This window comes from Pinus tabuliformis, chromosome 3_1 (genome assembly GCF_031772625.1).
Source record: "Pinus tabuliformis cultivar Carrire ecotype Pingquan chromosome 3_1, CPIR1, whole genome shotgun sequence".
Taxonomy (NCBI): Eukaryota; Viridiplantae; Streptophyta; class Pinopsida; order Pinales; family Pinaceae; genus Pinus; species Pinus tabuliformis.
Genome location: NC_142301.1, coordinates 506,456,188 through 506,479,651, shown reverse-complemented (window position 1 = coordinate 506,479,651; position 23,464 = coordinate 506,456,188). Strand labels below are relative to the sequence as shown.

Below are 23,464 nucleotides of genomic sequence, written 5' to 3'. Positions count from 1 at the left end.
GATCCTTTCTTGGAACTGCCGGGGCTTCCCATGGAACAAAGGCCCCAAGCTAAGTTGGATTTCAAATGATGTTGATATTATTTTGCTTGTTGAAACTTGGGAGCACGAAGAATCTAAGGTCCCTAACATAGATGGCTTTACGTTATGGTCTACATGGAACAAGCGATCCTCCCGTAGAGGCATTGGGGGAATAGCTTGTTACATTAAGAAGAACATCTCCCCCTATGTTAGGCTTTATAAAAACGACCCTTACAACCAATTTAGTTGGATAGAGATCAGAGACATTAATAATAAAAAGTCCTACATAGCAATATGCTATTTCCCCCCCATTAATTCTAACTTCTATAAGAAGAAGAATCTAGATAAAACTAACCCTTACAATAGCTTAGAGAACGATATTTCTAGCCTAAGGAATAATGGTAATATCCTTTTAATAGGTGACTTCAATGCCCGAACTTCAAGCAACCAAGCTATTATTTTAAGCAATCGTTCCAACCCTAATCCTCTTTGGTTAGACGAAGACCCTACCCTGGCTAGTAGGTACAAAAGGAGCTCTGAAGACCTCGGGGAAAATTTGTTTGGGTCAGAGCTTGTCAAGCTCTGTAGTGCTCAGGAGCTCATAATTTGCAACGGTCTAAAAAAGTGGCCCAATTCCAGCAAGATGACTTGCATCCATGGACTTGGTAGCAGCGTGGTAGACTACGTTATTTCCGATCTTCCATTATACAACGAAATGATAAACTTTGACATCTTAAACGACCACGAGCCTGACTCCGATCATAGGCCTTTACTTATAACCCTCAATTTTGTCATGCATAGAGTTCCCATAGAAAATAATACTTACAACCAAAAGAACTTAATATTTGATAAAAATAAAAAGGACCTCTTTCTAAATGAATTAAAAACTAATTTGCCTCCTTTATCTAGTATAGCTAACATAGAAGACCTATATCATAATTTTACTACAACCCTCTCATATTCTATTAAAAAGTTCTCAATTGAAGTCTCAAATAATAAAAGAAATAGTAAAACCAATCCTTGGTATGACAAAGATTGTAAAAATGCGAGGAGAGCAATTAAGGAAGCTGTTGATGATTCTCTTAAAATGGACAAGATAAGAATATACAAAGCCCTAATTAAAAGGAAAAAGAGGCAGTACATTCGTCAAAGACAGGAGAATCTCTTACACCTCTCTAAGGTAGCTCCTAAAAAATTTTGGAGGCAGATTCTGACTAGGAAGACTAAGGATAATAATAAAATTGCTCTTCACGATTGGAATTCTTATCTTAAAAAGCTTTATGAATCTCCTAATGTCACGGATAATTTGGAAACCCTGCTCACAACGAAAGAAGTCTTCTCTTTAGAAGACATTAAGTTTGGGGTTAATAGCCTCGCAAATGGGAAAGCTAAGGACATTGAAGGTTACCAGGCAGAAATCTTAAAAATTGGAGGCCCTGTCCTCATCCCCCACATCCACAAGCTTTTCAATCAAGCTGTTAAGCAAGGGTTCCCTAAACCTTGGACTGAGAGCCTCATTATCCCTATTTTTAAAAGTGGAGATACAAATAACCCCTCTAATTATCGAACAATTATGATCAGCCCTCTCTTAGCCAAATTATATGGTAGTATTCTGGAAAAAAAATTAAGCATTTGGCTTGAAAGTGAAGGTAAGCGGGCTAAAGGCCAAGCAGGTTTCAGAAGGCATCACTCAACAACAGACCACCTTATTACGCTAAGGATCATTGCAGAGGAATGTCGTAATGATAAATCCAATTTATTTTGCTGCTTTGTAGACTTTAGAAAGGCTTTCGATACGGTTCCTAGATACAACCTTTGGAATAGGTTAGAAGAGCTAAAGGTTCCTCTTGAGCTAAGAGCTGCTGCTATAAGGCTATACGAGAATGTAATTGCCAAGCTAAAGAACAATGAGGGGTGGTCAAAAGATATTAAGTGTAACATCGGAGTTAAACAAGGTTGCCCCCTCTCCCCTACTCTATTTGGCATTTACATCGATAAGCTCAAAGGTTATTTAGAAGAAGCAGGATGTGGTGGCACAATCTTAGCTGGGATAGTCATTATCCTTCTTCTCTATGCTGACGATATTGTTCTTCTGGCAAGGTGCCCTTCTGATCTTGATAAGCAACTCGAGCTTCTCAAGGATTTCTGCTCTACCATGGGTATGACTGTTAACACAGACAAAACAAAAGTTATGATTATCAAATCTAAGAAGGACACTTGCGCTAATTTTACGTATGACAATAATAACTTGGAGGAAGTGTATTCTTACAAGTACCTAGGAATTGATATCCATCACAAGCTCAACTGGAACCATAACATTGAGAAAAGGATCAATGGGGGATGGAAAGCTTATTTTGGTCTTGAAAATAATTGTAAAACAGCAAACCTCGTAATGTGGGATAAAAAGAAGTTCCTCTTTGAAACTTTAGTCACTCCTGTTATCTTATATGGCTGTGAAGTTTGGGGCTGCAGCATCTCCAGAGAATCATGGAGGAAGATTGAGCAAATCCAGAAGCGTTTTATAACTTATAACCTGAAAATTAAAAGTAATACACCCTATCCTATTCTCCTTATAGAAGCAGGTCTTTCCTCTATTGAGAGCTTGGCTATGCTCAGGTTTCTGATGTACAAGCACAAGCTCAATAACATAGACAATCATAGACTTCCTAAGCTAGCTTTAAATTCCAGCCAAAATCACCTTAGGCTTAACCGAGGATGGCATAAGGACACAAGAGCCTGGTTAAACTATTGGGAGATCAATGAGAATGATGCTTTGCAAAACATAAATAACATTAAAGATATTGTTACTTCTAAGTTCAAAGAAAAATTGTGGTGTGAGAAAGATTTAGCGTCTAAAAGAAAATTAAGTTATTATAAGAAGGTCATCAACCCCACCCTTGAAGATCAAAAGTATCTCTCTATTCTAACTAGCTCAAAAAAGAAAATTAATATAGCAAAGATTAGAACGAATTCTTATGAGCTCCATAGTGAAACTGGCCGCTGGGTAGTTCCTAAAACGCCATGGATGGAAAGGATCTGCCATATTTGTAAGAATAGGAGCATCGAGGATGAAAACCACTTCCTCTTAGAGTGCCCTGCATACAACCACATTAGATCTCAATTTCACAACCTTTGTTACAATACTGACCTTCCTAGCCTTTTACAATGCCAAAATTATAGTGAACTCGGGAGGCTTCTCTCCAAGCTTTTTGAGCATAGGAATAAAATCTTAAATCAAAATAAATAATTTGTCTTTTTAGGTCCGATAGATCATTATTTGGTCTCAGCGGACGTTAACCATCATCATCATCATCATCATATATATATATAAAGAATAATATAATAAAATTATAAATAAATAGCTATCTAAATAAATAAATTAAATAAGTATTAATTAAAATACCATTCATAAGTCGACTAATAATGAAGACAACAACAATATTTCTCAAATAACTATTAATAAGCTCCATAATTTTCACGCTCTCTCTTCTCAAAAACAAATCTCATTGCCCTGATGATGGACTCACTAAGCTAGTCCGAAACGTTGGTTTCAAATCTGTTCACACGGTTTTCCTCAAAATAAAAAAATAAACTTTTATAATAATCATCATACTATTTTTTTAATAACAATAAAATAAAAATATATAAAATTACACACATCATTTTTTTTAGAATAATTCTATTAATGTAACAAAAGTAGTACAAGGAGGTACCGGCCTTTGTAAGGCAAGCCCCAAATTATGCCATGTTTAACAATAAAAAATTGGAAAGAGACAGCTCGCACTGGGGAAACCAGTGCAAAACTATAAGAGTGTGTTGCCCACGCAAGGGTGACAGCCTGTAGTGCCAGAGTGGAACAATTTTTTGAACAATCATCAAAATTAACAACATTGCATAAAAAAACACCAGAATAGACCCATAGTATTGGGAGTTGGGAACCCAGAACCTGAAAAAACATTGACCAGCTAGGTGTCGTTAGGAGGAGGAGGTTCTTCCACTATCAGACACCTGTACGCCTCCATGTCATCTTCTGCATCCTGTTTATCTCTCGGAGTTTCTTCCATGTTCTTGAAGCGGCCTGGATTGGTGCGTCCCTGAGCTGCTTCGCTTCTTCTGTGCGTCCCTGAGCTGCTTCCAGGGGATTTTCTCTTGCTAGTGGTGTTTCGCGCCTGAGTATTGCAGGCTGGGTCTTCAGAGTTTTGTGACTCCTCTCTAAATGCCACCGAGATAGTCGCTATTATGCAGGGACGTTCTAGCGTGCAGCGAAATTGAAATTGAGCAGAATGACTGGGTTGCATAGATGATACAGAGGCAGCAGGAGGCTGGGGAGTAGCGTCAACAGGCCGAGGACCTGCAGTTTGAGCCTGCCCCCGACCGCTGTGAGTGGCTAGGTAGCGTCCAAAGAAATGAGCTGTCGAAGGGGAGGATGAGTTAGAGGGGGACGAGGCAAAAAGGGATCGGGGGGGGGATCTTCTACAACCACTACTACTGCCCCTCCTGCAGTGCATTCGATGACGCAGACGAGGCATGCTCACCTGGGCAAAATTGAGCGGACGAGGACGAGAAGGAGCAGTGCCAAAGAATGAGTGGTCAATGTGAACATAATGACTTGTAATCAACAGTTCAGAGTAGAAATTCATGACCGAAGAACCAGTCCGTAGACAGCATAGAAGACTCTGTGAGAAATGTGCACCATCCACCATCTCAATGCAACACAGAACTTGGCAGCGTCTCTTCGTTGTCGTGCACGAGCTCGGCTCTGCAGCAACAGGGAAACAAATGCAATTTAGAGGAGGTGGAGTGGGGGGAAGACTGTCTGAAAAGGCCATCTTAAAAACTAGATTGATAAAGCCTTGACCCGTGCAATTCATTAATGTGCCATTAATATCGATGGTGGCTTTTTGTATAAGCTTCTGAGTAAAAGCGTGGGTGGCCAAGTGGCCTCGCCACTTGCCAACCCAAGATCTCTACCTAACACCCACATCCAAAATACACACATCAAAATTAAAATATAATTTAAAAAAGAAATAATATTGATAATTAAAAATATTTAGTTTTTAGTAATTTTTTTAACAAAATAAATATGAAAGCTGTCCTATATTATAATATAAATTTCATACTAAATTTATGAAAGTCTATAGTACAAAATTAAATTAATGTAATGCTAACAAATATGGGTTTTATGTCAAATGATCTTAACTAGGTTAATGAACAATTCGTCTCCTTACATGAGTGAGTTCAAGTCTCCTTACATGAGTGAATTCCAAAAGCATATTGTAACCTATGAAAACTTTATATCTAACGTAAAATTAATAATTTATATATGGAAGTTACCAATTTCTCTGCTCTTTAAATATTTTGATTCTTATTAAAAAAAATAAAAAAAATATGTTTTTTAAATATATTTTTACTAAAAAAAATATAAAAAACAATAAATATATATTAAAACATATTTTCTTCTTAACCAAAATTAATAACAATTTATAAAATTTATAACTTTAATAACAAAATAGAAAATATGTCAAACTTTAATAACAAAATAGAAAATATGTCTTTTAGGAGGACATTTTTTTTCTTTTCATTCTTTTTCTCTCTTCTTCTTCGTTTTTTTTTTTTTTTTTTTTTCTTTTTTTTTTTTTTTTTCAGAGAGAAAAAGCATCACAATATAAAAGTCAGATGGTACATAAGGGCTCAAAAATAGCCAGCATGTATGAGACAAAAAACCTGTAGGAATAGGACTTCCCAAAGGATACGGAAGCCAACATCATCAGTCCATAATCAGAACTAACAATCTTCAAATAAAAGAGCATCAGATGGCTAGACACATTACAAAAAGTATTTTATATATGAAATGGTTCGTCACTTTCAAAAAGTTTCTATCATTCGAATCATTAATTAGTTTAGGAAAAAGAAATATATAATGTAATAAATAAAATTTAAATTAGATAATAATGATAGGATTTTTTCTTCTCAATTAGTTAAACTAAATTTAATTGCTAAACTAAATTTAATTAATAAAAATATATATAATTAAAACAGTTAAATTTTATTTTAAAATATTCTTAAGTAGGTTAATATTAATGGATAAAAATAAAAAATAAACTTATAATCTTATTTATACATTTATTTTTATTATTAATTTATGTCTAGATTTAAGTTAATGTATATAATAGATAGGAAAAAGATATGCCTAATAATGAAATGTTCCCACTAGAATTGTGTTGGATTTTTGATTGCCTTTTAAGATAACTTAACCTCACAATTAGCTATCCCTTGAGATAATGTAATAACCACAACTATTATCCATAATATCTTTTTAACAATGCATGACTGTCACCCTCAACCTTTACTTCGTCCCTAGCCACAACTAAATATGCCTAATATCCTTTTGACAATGCATGACTCCCACCCTCAACCTTTACTACCTCCCCTTCAAATTTGAATCTAAAATCTAATAAAACTAAACCTAAAACAAACCAACTCAAATAATAATCTTATTCCACATTATCCAAACTTAATAACAAAATAATAATTTATTATTATTATTATATAAAATTAAAATAAATTAATATTAATTAGAAGAAGAAGAAATTATTTTAATGTCCATGAGGCTAAAGATAGCCTATGGGACAAATTGCTTCTTCATCTACTTGATGTATTCGGCCCTTTTTTTGTGAAGCTTCAAAATAAATGCTCCCAGCTTCTCGACAAACCCCTTGCTAAATAGATTATTCCAAGTGCTAGCTGCCAGCATATCTGCATAACTTTCCCTGTTGTCTTTGAAGGCCTCACATTCTAAAATGAAATGTTTTTTTGTTTCCACTTTTCCGGAAGAACAAAAAATGCATACTCTTTCCTCCCACACTTCCTTTGGCCTTTTCGAGCGCCATGTTTCACAATGGAGTTGATGAGAATTAGTCCTTAACTGAGCAATAAGAATTTTGGCTCTCCAAGAGATATTGACCTCTATGTATGCTTTTGGTTGACGACTATGAGTGGTATTAAACACTTCAATATAGTAATTTTTCTTTCTTCCTAGCTCCTTATCCCAAGTGTGTTTGTGGAACTTTTCCATAACAAAAGCTTTTATCTCTTCGTTATTTATGGGACATACGTTCAAGCAAATACCCCATTTACTAAACCATTTGTTATTTTGTTGCATCCAATTTTTTCTCCTCTTGCACAATCTATCATTAAAGACAACCTTAGGTCATTTACCCTCTTCCATTTGCTCTTTTTTTTTTTTTAAATACCTTATGACTCGCACCATAGCAATTGCTTCAATAGGAGCGATCTCTGTTTCACTTAACAAGATATCATAAGGAACTACACTTTTAATCTTAAATTTGTTTGTAATCAAACGCTTCTGAATTTTCTCAATTTGTCTCCACTGCATGTCGGATGTACTGCAGGCCCATAGTTCACAACCATAGAGAATCACCAGAATCACTAAAAGCCCAAAAAGAGTTTGAGTGGTTTTCTAGTCCCATAACTCTGTCTCTCTACATCTATTTTGAAAAGCATAAAATGCTTTCCAACCCCCCAAAGTTCTTTTCTTTCTACAACCATTCCAACCTAGATTTTTGTTGAAGTCAATTATGAGGTATTTGTAATCCGCAACTTCTTCCAGAATGTTGCCTTCAAAGTAGAACTTATACTGGTTATGTTTTCTTTTCTTAGAGAAGACCACTACTTTCGTTTTGCTGATATTGACTTGCATCCCTACACTTCTACAAAAATGTTCAAGTGATAGTAAGTGCTCTTGCAAACCAAGAGCCAATTTAACAATAAGAATAAGGTCATATGCATACAAAAGAAGCCTTATAACAAACTTGCCCAAATAGATACCATCACCCCCTTGCGAATTTAACCACTCCTCAAGCTTGTCGATATATAAACCAAAAAGGGTAGGAGACAATGGGCAACCTTGCTTGACCCCGATATCGCTTCTAAAACTTTCAGAAATGCCAGCTGAAGTTTTAATTTTGACTTTCACCTCTTCATACAACCTATGCGCAGCTGTTCTCAAATGTTTAGAAACCCTAAATTTTTCCATTTTGTGCCAAAACTTATCCCTAGGAACCAAGTCAAATGCTTTTTTGTAATCAACAATGCAACAAAAGACTTCTTCCTTTTTCTCCCAAACTTTTTCAATGATGTGCCTTAAAGTTATACAATGATCAACTGTGGAATGTTTAGATCTAAAACCTGCTTGCCCTTTAGCACGCTTATCTTTTTCTTCTGCCCACTTGCTAATTTTGTTTTCTAGCATGCTTCCAAATAGCTTTGCAAACAAAGGGTTTATCATGATGGTTCTATAATTGAGGGATTATTGACGTCACCACTCTTGAAAAGAGGAATTGCCAGACTAGTTATCCAATCTATGGGGAACCCTTATTGTATGATGTTGTTGAAGATTTTTGTAATGTGAAGTGCAATAATCTTTAAGCCCCACTTTAGATATTATGCTTGGAGTTCAGAATTTTTTTTTGTTTTTTCCAACACCCAACTTCTTAATATCCATCTATACTTCTTATACCGTAAAGAGTTAAGTATCATTGTTAGAGCAAAGAGAGAAGATCAACCTTAAAAACCTGCGCATAAAATTATCTTGCATAATCAAATAATAAATATAGATAATATCAAAATTTGTACTTTTATGGCCAATAACGTTATCTAACTTATAACCTCTCCACCCATGAAAGAAATTTGATACATGAGTGTAAAGCCATCTCTTTAACCATTCTCTTAGCGAAGATTCCTCTTGGGATGAGCAGTTGCTTCGAAAAGTTTCGGAGTCAAAACCAACAGAGAGGAAGAGAAACCGGACTTCTAAGAATGGATGTTTATGAATATAAATAATGAGAGTTCGCGTCCCTCCTTTGCTTTTTCTGTACTGCTGGGTTGGAAATGGTGCGAGCTGCATTTGATCATTATCTTTCTGTTTTCTGCGATGCTCTGATCTTGAAACTAATCTGAGGAAATTCACGTAATAATCATGATGATGACGACAACAAAAGATTCAAATAGCTTGTTATAGTATTAAGATTAGGGAAGGAAGAGATTGGAGTGATTATGATCAGGGAAGAGGTATGGACAAATTTCCCGAGGGACCTGATGGCAGGTGCCCTGATGGGAGGGGTAGCCCACACAATTGTTGCTCCAATAGAGAGGGCCAAATTGCTGTTACAGACCCAGGAGAGTAATCTGGCCATCACTGGGGGCAAACACAGAAGGTTCAAAGGAATGCTGGACTGCATATTTAGGACTGTTAGAGACGAGGGTGCGCGTTCTCTTTGGAGGGGAAATGGCAGCAGTATCCTCCGGCATTACCCATCAGTGGCACTCAATTTTTCTCTCAAGGTATGCCTTAAATTATAAGGTTTTATTTTCTGGCTGTCAGTTTTGCCGGTCGTTCGATTAGTTCCTCTATTCTGGGTGTTTTAGTATTTTGAATTTACCTTGGCTAATATGCCGTTCTACTTGTTTCTTCAAAATGGGTTTGCGTTATTTTTTGGGGAGGCATAAACTACGTACGTGATATTGCAAGTTATGTTATTGCAGTGACGTATCTGTATGTTGGATTTCATTCCAACTCAATACTCCTCTTATATATGTGTGTGTGTATTTCACTGGTACAAGTTGAATAAGTCTCTAAAAAATTTCACATAACATTTATAAGGGCTGGAGCAAAGGCCTGTTCCCATTGAGCTGTAAATTATTTTAGGGCTGGGAGCAAAGGCCAGTTCCCACAGATTTGCAAATTATTTTAAGATTATGTATGGCACATTCATCACTAGGGAAACATTATCCACCCACTGGGCACATGTTAATCTTCATTGACAGTATTGTTGCCAACGACCGGCGTATATTGCAGCAACTACTTGTTGCAGGTACTGTCAATTGAATTGACGAATCTAGTAACAGAGATCCTAGGTCAAGAGCAACTTTGTCAACATCATTATAATATAGTCCTATGTATTAGTACAGTATGAATGAATGAAAAAAGGATTGCAATTCGACATTCATTCAAGTTGACTGTCTGTTTGGATCGATCCCTACTGCAGTGGACTCCCACACCGACCCGGTTGTAATTCCATTGATCATCTTGTGTACACGTTTCAGAGTTTGCAATACCCATTGAAATAATTATGTTCTTGGATTATTTTTTCTTTTTTCCCTGAAGTTACAATTCCTTTATCACTTCCACTGCCTCTGAATGACAAGTTCCTTACTCTTGCCCTTGCTATCTCAGGAAATGAGAAGCCGACCAAGAATGATGGATGCGGGGCCACTGTCCTGGATGCTGAGCTCGCTAATGATGTATGGAGTCCCACCCCCAGTGACAAGGATTATCCTTCTCTGGATGTGGATCCAATCTGAGGGGCAGCTTAATTGATTTTCACAGCTTTGTGTGATCACTTCTGTTTATGCCATAATGGCCGGGCTTTATGGTTGTTTTGCTTTTATGCCAAGTTGCTTTTCACGGCATTAACTTTAATGTTGTACGTCCCGTGGCATTTTGCAGCGGACTTTGCTTGTACAAATGTCCACTATGTACGTATTTGATTACATTAATAGTTAAAGGAAACACTCCTCATAATTAAATTTATTTATCACTTGGCACCATTGTTGCAGTTAACCTCACCTATAAGACGAGAATAAATTTAGGACTCTAGGCCCTAACAGCATTGGTCCAGTTTCAGCTGCCATTTACCATAAATTTGGGGCCAGCATATATGGACCTTCGGACATGCTTTCCATTATCTGAGACCTGATTCTAACAGCCTGCTGTCTGACAAAATGCCCATGCCTCTTTCCCAGAAATTAAATTTATAGAATTTTCTTGTAAATATCATAGTGTTTTAAGCAACAGTGGACTACCTCAGAGCTCTGTTGAAAGTGGTCACACTTTTATTTTATACTTGGCATCTTGCAGTCAAAGCTGCAGACAATTCTTTTAAAAGCTTTCGAACTTACTGTTTTTGATCCTTAGTCAAGGGTATAATCCACTACTTGCAACAGAGTGGGCTTGGTTTAGCATTTTTGGTGTGTATCATTTTTGTTTCTTTGGAAAAAAATTGCATTTCTACAATGTTCCACCAAGGTTCCGGGACGAGGGGGCGAGGGAGCGAGGGGGCGCGGGAGCGGCCTATGCAAAAGCTCCCCACCATTTTTTAGGAAATGTGGGGGAGCGTCAGGGTCTTAAAAACTTATAAATATAAAATATAATTTATTAATTGAGTCCACTATGACAATTTGGTTTGAATTGAAAGAGTCAAAACATAATGATAAAAAAAGAAATGAAAAAAATCCTTTGCTCCTAAAGTTAAAACTGTTTCTATAATCTATTCACTCAACTAATAGTCTAGACTCTAATACCTTCTACGTTTAGGAAAGAAAAGGATATAATTTAAAATTTTAAACCTATGCTCAATTGTTCTGTAGTCTGCACATAAATGATAAATCTCTCAGCTCTGTCAACGTGCCCTGAATTAGTTACAAACTTTGCTTTAGATCTCTGAAGATGCCACTATTTTGCTCTAAAAGGGAGACCGAGAATCATGACAAGGTCTATCGATAGCAAGTGAATTCAGATGTATAGAAGACCGCGACCATTACAAACTTCCTCTTGCACAGTTTTGTATTGAAGATCAGATCCTAAAGATGTAAGTGATATGCCCAAAATAATAAAATATCCAGACCTTCAACCTCCTTTAAGGCTTTAAAATTAAAACTAGTAACATAATGACTGGCTGGTAAGTTACATCCCATTGAAATCTTGGTTTATAGAGCTGTGTTTTTAATACGAATGCATTTCATCTATGAAACTGAACAGCTTCCGACAAAAGGCCGTCATATGAAAAGTTTTAACTTAAATATATGCCCTTGGTACTAGTTTAGATAGGTTCTAAATAACAATATTGCATAAGGATCTACAGGAGTCTGGAGATTATACAAACAAGCCAGCAAGTATACACAGGTCCCCATCTTTTGTATTGTTAAAACTTTAAGTTACTATAGCGAAGTTCTAGAGCGAGAGAATTTATTTTTCATGGATTACACAATAGTACTTGCAAAGGGTCGTTACAATATATACACATTGAGAAGCTGCATTCAACTCACACTCTTCAGCACAGTCAAGTTTGGTTGACACTGCTCTGAGACAGACGCTCTGATGATTGCCCAAACTTCATTCACATGCCCAATGATTCGGAAAGGGCTGTTGTACTGTGTAATGATAAAACCTGCAGAATATATTTAAAATCGAGACAAGGCCGTCATATGAAAACCAGTGTGGCTGTAGACAAGGCCGTCATATGAAAACCTGCAGAATATATTTAAAATTTTAAATTTATAAGTGAAACATGGAAACCTGGTTTCTTTTGAGAAAGTTGCATTCATACTGAAATTAAAATATTTTGACACAAGGTTAGTTGGCGTGACTTCTATGTTTCAGATCTCATCGCAAGAGTAAAATCAAAATGTCAAAGCAGAGGTGCTCCATGGAACCATGGTGACTCCACGGAAGAACTGATGGCTGGAAGAAAATATCAAAACATGCAACCACCATCTGTAGTTTTGTTACGATAGCATTGTCGCTTAAAAAAAACAGCCATCAAGACACACCAAACAATGCGCACTATTGATCTGTTGGAGACTTATAAGTTATATCACATTTGAACCCCATCACATGGGCAAATTTGGAAGGGCAGTGTTTGCCATGCATTCAGAAGAATTTGGGCTTGGAAACACCGAAACAGTGAACATGTCTTCAATGAACAGCAGTTCATATTCACAAACATATCCAAACGCATTCTTAGATGCACTCTAAAATTTAAATGCAGTTATGCAGTGGCAAATGATCATGAAATGAACTGTTACTAACCTGTTAGGCTGTAGCAGTCCGCTCCTCGCACACAGCGCTGCTCGCACGATGCTTGAAGGGAGGTGCTGCTCGCACGATGCTCGATGGGAGCTGCTGCTTGTAGGATGCTCGATGAGAGGGAGGGAGGAGTTCTGGAATGATGAATCTGAACAGTGAAATCGAACGTTGTGAGTGGAGCGCTCAGCAAACTTGCAAAGGCTGTGAGTGTGTTGTTCATGGTTCAGGCTGCCGTTTTTATAACATGAAACAGCGATTTTCCAAAACCCTAAGCGTTAATTAACTGTTAATTAAAGATTAGGTTCAGCGTTTAGTTAATTAAAATGGTTTTTAATGCATTAAAGGTGTGCGACGTCCCCCCTTGTCCCCCTTTTCGGAAATGCCCCCTCAGGAAAGGGGAACGCCCCCCTGAGTTTCCTGATTTTTGGGAGCGTGGGGAAACTTCCCCTACTCGTCCCCAAGTCCCCGGAGTGCGGGGGAGCGAGGAAACTAGACCCCTAGGGAGGGGCGAGTCCCCGTGGAACACTGCATTTCTATTCATATGAAAATAAAGCATTCTGTACATGCATATTCATTCTCAACCATCCAGCAGCTTGAAGGGCCTTACAAAAGAGCTCGGAAGGACGTCTCCTGAAAAAGAAGCAACAGCAACAAAAAAGGCTCCAATTACAGGTCATAACAGAGTCATAGACCTATAATACCAACATCATGGTGCTGGATAAATGTTCATATACAGAAAAGACTGTCATACAAAGTTCAGGTACCAGTTGTAAAGTCCAGCATGTAGTACCCAAACTGATCTGCCGAATATAATCCTCGAAGAAGTTATAGTGAGCTGCAGCCTACCCTATGAAAGACTGCATAAACAATAGCTAACCAACAGAAGAAGCCTGAAATAAGATTATGAATGAAATTACCTGACATAATCCTGAAGTTGGCCCTCTCTTGATTCTAGCACTCTCCAAGTGTCAGCATTCAGCAGAATTCCAGCTTTTGAGAGGGAATGTGGCTCCTGATTCTTTTCTCTGATCACACGAGAAAAAGTGATGGAGTTAAGTACGGCTTTGCACAATATAATTTCTTCATAAACGGGCTTTAGAAATAGATTTAACATCCTGTTCTTCCCCACAGCCATTTGATATTCACCACTGAATTGCCATAGACATGCATCTGAGTAATTCCTGTTCAACAGCAAGCTGTAATAGCAGTTTCAAAGCAGAAACCTCAGCAAATTTGTTTGACCCACCTCTCAGACCTGCCTTGGATCTAATGAAAAAGAGGATCAGTCAAAGATAAATTCTCTCATGCACCACATCTTGAAGGAGAGTGTTGGCTTGCTACATCATAACAACCCCAAGTACCTGAGTTATCAATAGGCACTGAGTTAATTTGTCAAAGCCTTTGGAGAGATAGAAATAGGCCTGTAATTTCCAAATATATTCTTCTGAGTGGCACTTTGAAATGGAGGGATTACTTTCCCTTCAAAAATACCTGCATTCCTAGCAATCCAAATGCTGCAGGCTGTGATTAAGGGGAGAGTCTTGAAGTCTTTCAATTCTGGCTTCCACAGCCAATTCTTGAAACATTATGTGTTGTGTCTCCTTTCCATTTTTCTCTGATGCCTGCAAAAATCTCCGTTTCAGCCCAAACCTGCTTTGCATATTCACAGTGGATAAGCAAATGACCCATACCCTTTACACAACACACATCAACCCATGCTTGTTTCTCTTTTCGAGCATTTCCTGGTTTAGAGCTTTATTTATGGTTTCCAACTACAAAGATTCTTGATTTCATGGGAGACCTGATCTTCCATAGTGGTTTCCACCGCCATTGAATATTCTCAGGTCTCTTCTCTTCAAACATAGCTTTATATCCTAGTTTAGGTGAATCGAACGCTACAGCAGGGTTCTTTCTCTAGACTAATTTATTTTCAGCTTCTGTAATTCTAATTTGGTTGTTCTTTAGCCTGGACATGTAGTCTTCCCATTTTAGCTCCTTCCTCACCTTTTCTCGAAACTTTTGCAAAGAAGGCTTTAATGCAAAATATAAATTTGACCTCAATCTTAGAGGTTTCTTGGATTTTAACTCTATGAATTTTCAGCCTTAGGGATGTTATGCAATACAATCAAAACAACAGTGGTAGGGGACAAAATTTCAATACTTAACCACTCCAGTTCTCAAGGCAATCCAAGAGAAAAGATACCAAATTATCCGAATAAGTTTCAGCCCTCTAAGGCAATCTCATCACGCATAGACAAGAATTGAAAGCACTTATCTACAGCCATAAATAAATCAACAAAATAGCTCTTATCTTTGTCAATTAAAATATTGAATCACTTACTTTAATCACCCTTAACTGATATCAAATCAGCAAGACACATATAGCTGGAAATGACAAACCATGGAGAACATAGACGGTTGAAAATCAAATCTGCAATTTACACAAGTATTTAATACTTCATTAATATGCAATAGTTGAAGTTCATGTACAAATGATAGCCTTATCACAAGGCTAGTACATGTTGAAGTTTTGTAGCTATGGTTGGTCTTCATAATTTTATTTTAGCCCATCAAAAGCAAAAGAAATAATAAATATAAATTGATTTTTAAGCCGGCTCCAAATTAAAGAGGGAAAATAAAAAGAAATTGAATTTCCAAATTGCCTCCAAAATCAAGTCGGCTCAATTGCTTAAGTCGGCCCAGCCCAAGGGACGCATCTTTCTTAATCTACTATATATGCAACATTCGTCATCCTTCATTGCACCCCAATTCAGATCACATGATTAAGAAAGGAAGCTGAGTTTCTCTAAAGAGGAATTCTTTTGCAGCATACCGAGTTTATGGGTAGAATGAAGTTTATTTTGAGGATGATTGAAGTCTTCTGAAGCAGTTCAAATCTCTGAGGTAGACTGAATCTCGCAGGTAGCGCCTCAGGCCAAGTTGCACAGAGGGGTGCAGGTAGGGCCTAAGGCTGAGTTGCAGAGAGGGCCGCAGGAAGGGTTGCAAAGAAGGTCGTAGGCTGGACAGGGAGGTCGAGAATATCTCTATTTGACCAGGTTTGACCTGGGTTTGTTTGCTAATCAGTTTGGCTGTATTTGACTAGAAAAATCAGATTGTATCTCTTGTTGAATTGGACAGTTTCTCTAAGAAAAGGTTGGTGGGTTTTTCCCTAGTTAGGGTTTTCCCAGGGTAAAATTTCTCGCGTTTCTTGTGTTTGGCTGTCTCTTCATGATCCTCCTCTGATCATTGTTTCACTGTTGAGTTCTTTTGTGTAATTGGTTAATGATGAATGTGAACAGAAGAGGGATTAAATTAAGAAATCATTAGAAGCAATTATCAGATTAGAAGGTCTTGAAAAATCAACAGTATGATCCACTAGCTTTCCAAAACCCTAGATAGGGAAAACCATAAAAGTCTTAGCTCTACCGAGGAGATCCAACAAGCATTAATTGCTCAAGCAAGTCCTCCAAGGCAAGACGTCTCCTCTTCTTTTTCTCTTTTCCAGGTACAACCTAGGGTTTCATCTCAAAACCCTAATCGTATCTCCAAGGGATGAAACCCTATCCCTAGTCTTCAAGATGCTCCAATAAGCTGAAGAAATCTATCAACTATGAGATCGATAGAGAGGTGGGGCTCTCCTCCTAGGCACATCTCTAATACAATTGTGATTAAGAATGATGAGTATGAAGTGATCATCATCTCCAATGTTTTCTTCACAAGAGTAAACCTCAATCACAATAGCAAGCTCCCAACAAAGATGTCCTCTTTCCCTTTCATAACTCTCCTATATTTTCCTCATGAACCCTAACAACTTCCTCCAAGAAGATTAATGCAAAGAAAGGAATATATTGTTGATCATATGAAAATATTATCTCCTTCCTCTAGATATATGAGAGGTGAGGAAGATCAACAATACAAATGTGGGCCAATGCCCTTATAAGCAACCTACAATAACACATGTATGCTTACTCATGTGTAGTGCTATGCTCCACAGGTACACATGTCAATATTCAAGGTGATGTCATCCATAAATAGGGCTCCAAATGCAAGGACATTCCATGAAGTGTGTCCAACGCTCCTCCTACAAGCCTTCAAAATTTGCATCAATCCTTTTGAGCCATGTACTCCACCAGGACCACTCCCCTTGCTTGAACATTGTCACAACCTAGTCATTCTTGAGCCAACTTTAATACTCCATACAAGAATCCAAGCTACCTTATGTTTTCTAGGGCCCTATTCCCTCCTCTACGATTCAAAACGCTCCTCCTATTAGGTAGGGCATTCTGTAAGCAAGCAACCATCTCCTTTTGGCCATAATGAAGGACATCACCCAAGTTGTCAAGAGATCTCCAATGCCCTAGGGAAGATTACCAAGAAAGCATCCAATTGAGATCAAACAACCATTGAGTAAGCCATCACCAATGTGCAAATCCACCATAGATCATTTGTCACATGCAAAGTCATCACAGATCATCGGGGTGCCGATCATACACATTGTACCCCAAATCTCATGTACCCCCATACATGGTGTAAACGCTTATGGAGTAGCCTCAAAAGTTAATGCTTCCTCTTTCTGTAGAAGTTTTTTTCGCCAACACTTGTTGACTTCCTTTTCAATTCCACCAAATTTTCTGCCTACAAATTTGTACAATTTGCAATCATGAGATCAACCATTGTTAGCCAAACATCATACTCCTTCACCAAGTCATCACACCTCTCCTCGTTAAGATAATTAGAAGGCTCACAGTTGGAGGAAACTAAAACAATATGACTAGCATATCTCCTAGGAGGAATACTCACCCTCATTGAAGCTTTGGGTGCTTCAACATACTCTTGTGCCACTTGTAATGTTTGCATAAGCCATCTTGACATTCTATGAGCGGGAATAATAAATGAGGGCATATCCACACCCAATCTTTCCTCAACTCTCTTTGAAGCTAAATCATCTCGAGTCTCTATACCAGTCTATGGAACAATAGCCTCCTCTCTCTCCTCAATCATTGAAGGAGAATCCTGTGCATTGGAAGGCCTCATGTCATCATCAAATATCACATTTTTGCTTAGCACAGTCTCCCACTATGCTAGAATATCAAGCCTGTAAGTTATAGAAGTATCACACTGTGTCTATCAACACAAGATGCTATCCTAACATCTGGAACCTACAAAGAACACTGATCACTTGTGAAATGAAGGAACATAACCTTGAATTATCATGGACCAAAATTGAGCAATGGAGGACATACTATAAAGACCATCACATCTCCATCATAGTTTTAAAAACCAATCTAGTCGAATTGAAAATCGGTCAAACCGGCCGATTAGCTCCCTAAGATATTAAACCGGCCCAACAAATTTGATTGGATGGTTGGTCAGGACCGATTGGTACCAAATTGGCCTGTTTGACTGCTTTTGTACTTGACCGGCCGATTTTTGTAAAAAACCGCCATTTTAGGAAGCCACATGGTTGGGCAAGTTGATTGGACTCCCAGGTGGTTTTTGGAGGTGTTGTTTAGCAAACCATTGTAGGTTCCCTTCTAAATCTGCCCCCACAGACTTATAAAAAGATGCCTAAGCCCTCTAGTGTTTGTGTGCATAAGAGAGCTTGGATAGTTCTACAACAACATTGAGTTTTGGAGCAACATCAAGTTTGGAGGTTCTTTGTCATCTTGGAGCTAGTTTGGAGCTGTCTAGTGGAGTTGGGGTGTTGATCCCAATGCAGATATGATAGTTGAACCAAGAGCTGAATGAAGTGAACCAACAAGACCAAGCATGGCACTTGGTGACTTAGGAGGGAATCAATAGTCATGCAGCTTGACGAACTTGTGTTTCTGGTTCTGCTAGGCCTAGTGTTGTTGCTCATGCTACTACTAGTACTGCTATTGAGCCTGGAAAGGAGTTTGAGGAGCCCTCAAACTCTGAGCTAGATGATCTTTATGTAGTTCCTGGTGATGATCCCATGTGTAGTAGTGGTGATGAGTTTGATGAGTGATCATGTCGATCAGTGATTTGTAGTAGGCTAGTGGCCTAGTAGCTTGAGTTGTAGCATTGTTTTTGGACTCTAGAGGCCATTTAGAGCCTCATTGGTTATGTATTTTGTCAAAAATATCATTTATATGTTTTGCATTCGGTGCCATTTTCATATCTGCACCTTTACATGGTATATAGATGAGAAGACTTTTCATATTTTGCCTTTAATGGTTTGGAATCATGGTTTGTAATCTTCAATTTTTTTTTTCATTAATTTTTTTTTTAACCAATTCCGGTTTGATCTAGTTTGATCCAGTTCCGGTTCGAATCACGGCTAGATAGGCGACCGGTTCGAAACCCAGTTCCGGTTTTTAAAACTATGATCTCCATACAAGATCAAGACAAGTGGATTGATCTATCAAAGTCACAAAGATGGAATTTTGCATAAGTCAACACTTCGAGCCTGAAAGACCAAGCTCATGGTAAAGGTAACAACCTATGTGAGGCTAGCAACAACCCATGAACATGAGATTCACCCACATGCATCTCAAAACCTCTGGCAACAACCTGAACATAGTCAAATCCCTTTGTCTGAGAGAGTCCAACAACCATGCCCTTTACTGAGTACTCTACATTGTACTACTCTCCCATCAACAACAAGCTTGGAATCAATTGCTGAAGCCACAATAGGTTTTGAACCTATCTCCATGACATCTCGCTATGCATGTGTGAAATTTTCAAGCCCTGAGTGACTAATATCCTTATGATCTCAATCAAACAAGTAGATTGCTGAATTTAATCAATGCTGAAATCATATAGTAGGAGCATAAAATAGTTTCATACATACACAGGTAATTACTACATCAAATCAGCTTTTCATTCCTTAGAAAAGCTTACAAGGAAGCCTCCACACACTGCCCAAAAAAATCAGCACTTCAAGGTTACCAAAATCACCTTGAACTTGAGCTTATACATGCTACTTTAGAGGTACACTTGCTGAAAAAAAACAGAAACAGTAGTTTTATGCTGTGGTGGCCTGCTAGATAACTTGTATGGCTTGTTCATACGACTGTATGGAACTGTTTTATATTACACTCTAATCCATTACTTATTTATAAGGATACATAGAGTCAAAATTGGTATGTGGGGCAATTAGTGTAGTGACTGATGGGGTGATTAGTGTAATGATTTATTACAGGAAACAGTTTCAGGCATGCTGGTCACGAATTTTATTGCCCAATAACCAAACCAAAATTGGTATGTGGAGCAATTAGTGGTGTGATTGATGGGGCGATTAATGGAGTTATTAACTGTGTTATTGATGGAATGATTAATCTAATGATCAATTCTACATTGTCTCCTTAACGTAGGACTTACAAATAGAAATATAGAATATGGTACATTATACACTTTTCACCTACTAATTTTGACCAATAAGATATTTCTTCTAGTTTGTTTGATAGTCTTTTGGTTATAGTATCTATATCTTTGCAGATGTATGTCCAATTTGAGAAATGTTTTTTTGGACATCAAGCATTTGTCAACGCTTGGATTACTTGGGCAGGACCCCTTGCACTATGAGCCCTATTTCGCTTCGGCATCCAAAATATTGGTCATTGTTGCCATCTTGGGTGTCTTGTCAAGGGTTGGGACAACATAGGCCTCACCACTCTGCTACAAGTAGGTGCATGTGTAGGGGAAGCAAAGGAAAAAATTGGCCATGTCTGCAAACAATGAGGCTTCTTGGCTAACATTGGATGATAAAGTGCCATTTGTCACACAACATAGTTTAGAGGTAGCAAAATTGCACGAGGATGAGAATGCTAGATGGGGACTTTTGGTTGTGGATGCTTCTCCATAAGTCATTGGATGGCTAAAGCCCAAGGATGATGACTTGGGTTGTGCAGCTTCAACAACTTTTACTTATTTTTTATGATGATTGTGCTTATTGCTGATGCATCCCGTGGGGTAGAGAGTAATGACTTCTTTATACGAGCCCTTGTTGGGTGGTTGTTTTCTTTCACCACCCCTTTTTTATGCTAGTTGTGAATGTTGTTGTATACTTTTGGAATATAAGAAGCATTTTTACAGAAAGTTATGTTAGCAAGCATGTCTTATGTTATTTTTTGTTTTGTTTTGAAAGGAACAGATAGCATTTCATTATAATGAATGTAAATGGGCAATTCAGACTTGTTCTAACTGCATCTTCCTTCTCCTTACATTGAGTATGGACCTTCTTGCTACCCTTATTATTTACCTATATTCTATTGGGAAAACTATAGTTGTACATTCACCAAAAAACTCCTGCATATTCTACACAACGATATTGCATAAATGGAGATTAAAACAAACACAATCAGCTACTGCCAGTCTCGGCATCATCACCCGCAGGCTCGCCCACAGACTTGTTCAACTCCTCCGTTTCAATCTCTTCTTCTTCTTGAATCCTCGCTGCAGCGGCAAAAAGATCCTCGTCTTCTTCCAAAGCCCTTATAGTAGCCTCCTCGACATTATGAGCATTGATGGCCGATGAATTTCCAACCCCGAACACTTCCTTTAAAACTCCAGTCGTGGCTGTCTCCACCTTGATTTCAATATTATCAACCTTTTGTTGGACACTAAGAATATCCATGCACAGGGCTTCCATGGTTTTCTGCATTAGTTTCCAGTCTTTACCCAGCCCAGATAATTGGGCATAAATGACCGCCATGTTTTCGTTCAATTCTCCACCAGGCTCTCAACTCTTACATGCCCCGCGCCATGGCTAGACCCCGAGCTTCCAGGACTAGATCCTCCCCCACTGCCATTTCTCGCAGATGACATTTTTGCAGCAAGACGCTTCTGCACGATGAAGATCTTGTGGTTAACTGACGGAGCCAGCTAAGGTATATAATGACTTGATCCATCCCGACATTCCTCCTGAGCCTGTCTTTCATAAATGCGAAACAGTGCAGAGTCTTGTCAATTCCTATTCCTTCCATGTTTTCCATCGTCTGAAACCAGAATCGAGCAGTGATGGTTCCTTCATCCCCAAGGGAATCAATTATATTGCAAATTCCAGCGAGAAAACGATGCCTCATCACCCACCTGTCCACATACATGAATTGCCGTCCGACAGCGCCACAACTGTGAATTAACTCACCACCTACTGACCCTGTATCCAAGATACAACAAAGGTACCTCGGGGGACTATCCTTCTTAACTACCATCACACTGAGACGCCTTGGAGAGTTGGCCTCCTTAATTGCTTCCTTAATGCTCTGATGACCCGTACCCCTAGTATACAGTGCCGTCCAGAAGCCTTCGATCAGGGGATGGGACATGATGTAATATGATGGTTTATGCAAATTCGACTGATTCCTAATATAACTCCCGCGTTAGCCTGATTGTCCGGATGGTTGTTGGCGTGCAACACGTGGAACAAGTGAACTTTCTCAATTTTTTTTAAACATGTATGTGATCCTTACCATGATTGAGGAAGTTTCTTCTTCTAGGTGAGTGGCATTCTCGAGAAGCTTAATACATTTTTGGATGATTAGCTTGGAATCACCCACTATATTCAAAGTTTTGAAACCTTTATCCAAGCATATTTTCACTCCTTGCCAAAGTGCAAGAGCCTCAGCCTGATTGTTGGTTGTAACACCAAGTCCCCATGCGTATTTTACTTCTGTATTTTCTTCGAGGTTGATTATTACCCCTCTCGCTCCAGCCTCCTCGGGGTTACCTTTCGACGCTCCATCAAAATACAATTGATTGTTCTCGACTTTCCTTTGCCATTCAGTGAATTCATCTCCTTTCAATCTAATACAGTATTTCAGGGTTTCATGAGATCTTAAACAAGGGGCTTTTAGAGTGGGAGGGGAGATCCTGAGCCAACTTTTTTCGGAACTAGACAATTCTTTCATGTCCGAAGCATCGAAGCCTCGAGAAGAAATGACCTCAAATAACAGCGTCAATCCTTTAATTGCAACAGTTTCAAAGCTATGACGCTGATTTTGAAAGATAGCCTGGTTACGACACAACCATATCGACCAACACATATATTTAGGAAATGCCATCCAACAATGCCTTAGCAAAGGATTTGGAGAGCAAGGGAAATTTTTTCCCAATGGATAAACATATCACTCCAGTCATCAGCAATTTGGGGAACAAGGGCCAAAGGAGCTAGAGCATAGTTCCAGACTTTTCGCAAGAAATGACAGTGACAAAACAAGTGCTTAATTGATTCCTCCGCATTGCCACACAATACACACTTGGAAGGACCACTGATTTTCCTCTTTTTAAAGTTTTCTGTTGTCAGAATTTTCTCATGAACCAACTCCCAACAAAAGATGTTTATCTTAGGAAGACCATCACCATTCCAAATTTCCCCCCACAGATTAGAAGGGAGAAGGGTGGGCGCAGGATTGGATAAAAGGGCATAGCCATCCTTAACACAATACTTTTTTTCTTTTCCTCCCAACCAAACACGTCTGTCTAGTTTGCTTGTGATTATATGGGCAAACTCAAAGAGGCTTTCGATTAGAAGATTCCATTGAGTGTGAAGGTGATCAGGTAAATCCAGAGAGAGCCACCCACACCACATGTCGTGAT

General features: G+C 38.4%; 1 protein-coding gene across 1 annotated transcript in view; it reads left to right on the top strand.

The window, feature by feature from the left end:
* Nucleotides 1-8,744: 8,744 nt before the first annotated feature.
* Nucleotides 8,745-23,464, top strand: part of LOC149188029 (ADP/ATP translocase At5g56450-like) — a 123,132-nt gene continuing 108,412 nt past the window's right edge. The window contains exon 1 of the mRNA XM_089411544.1: nt 8,745-9,381. Within this exon, the coding sequence (XP_089267670.1) occupies nt 9,094-9,381 (288 nt within the window). The 5' untranslated portion in view covers nt 8,745-9,093. The remainder of the gene's footprint in view (nt 9,382-23,464) is intronic.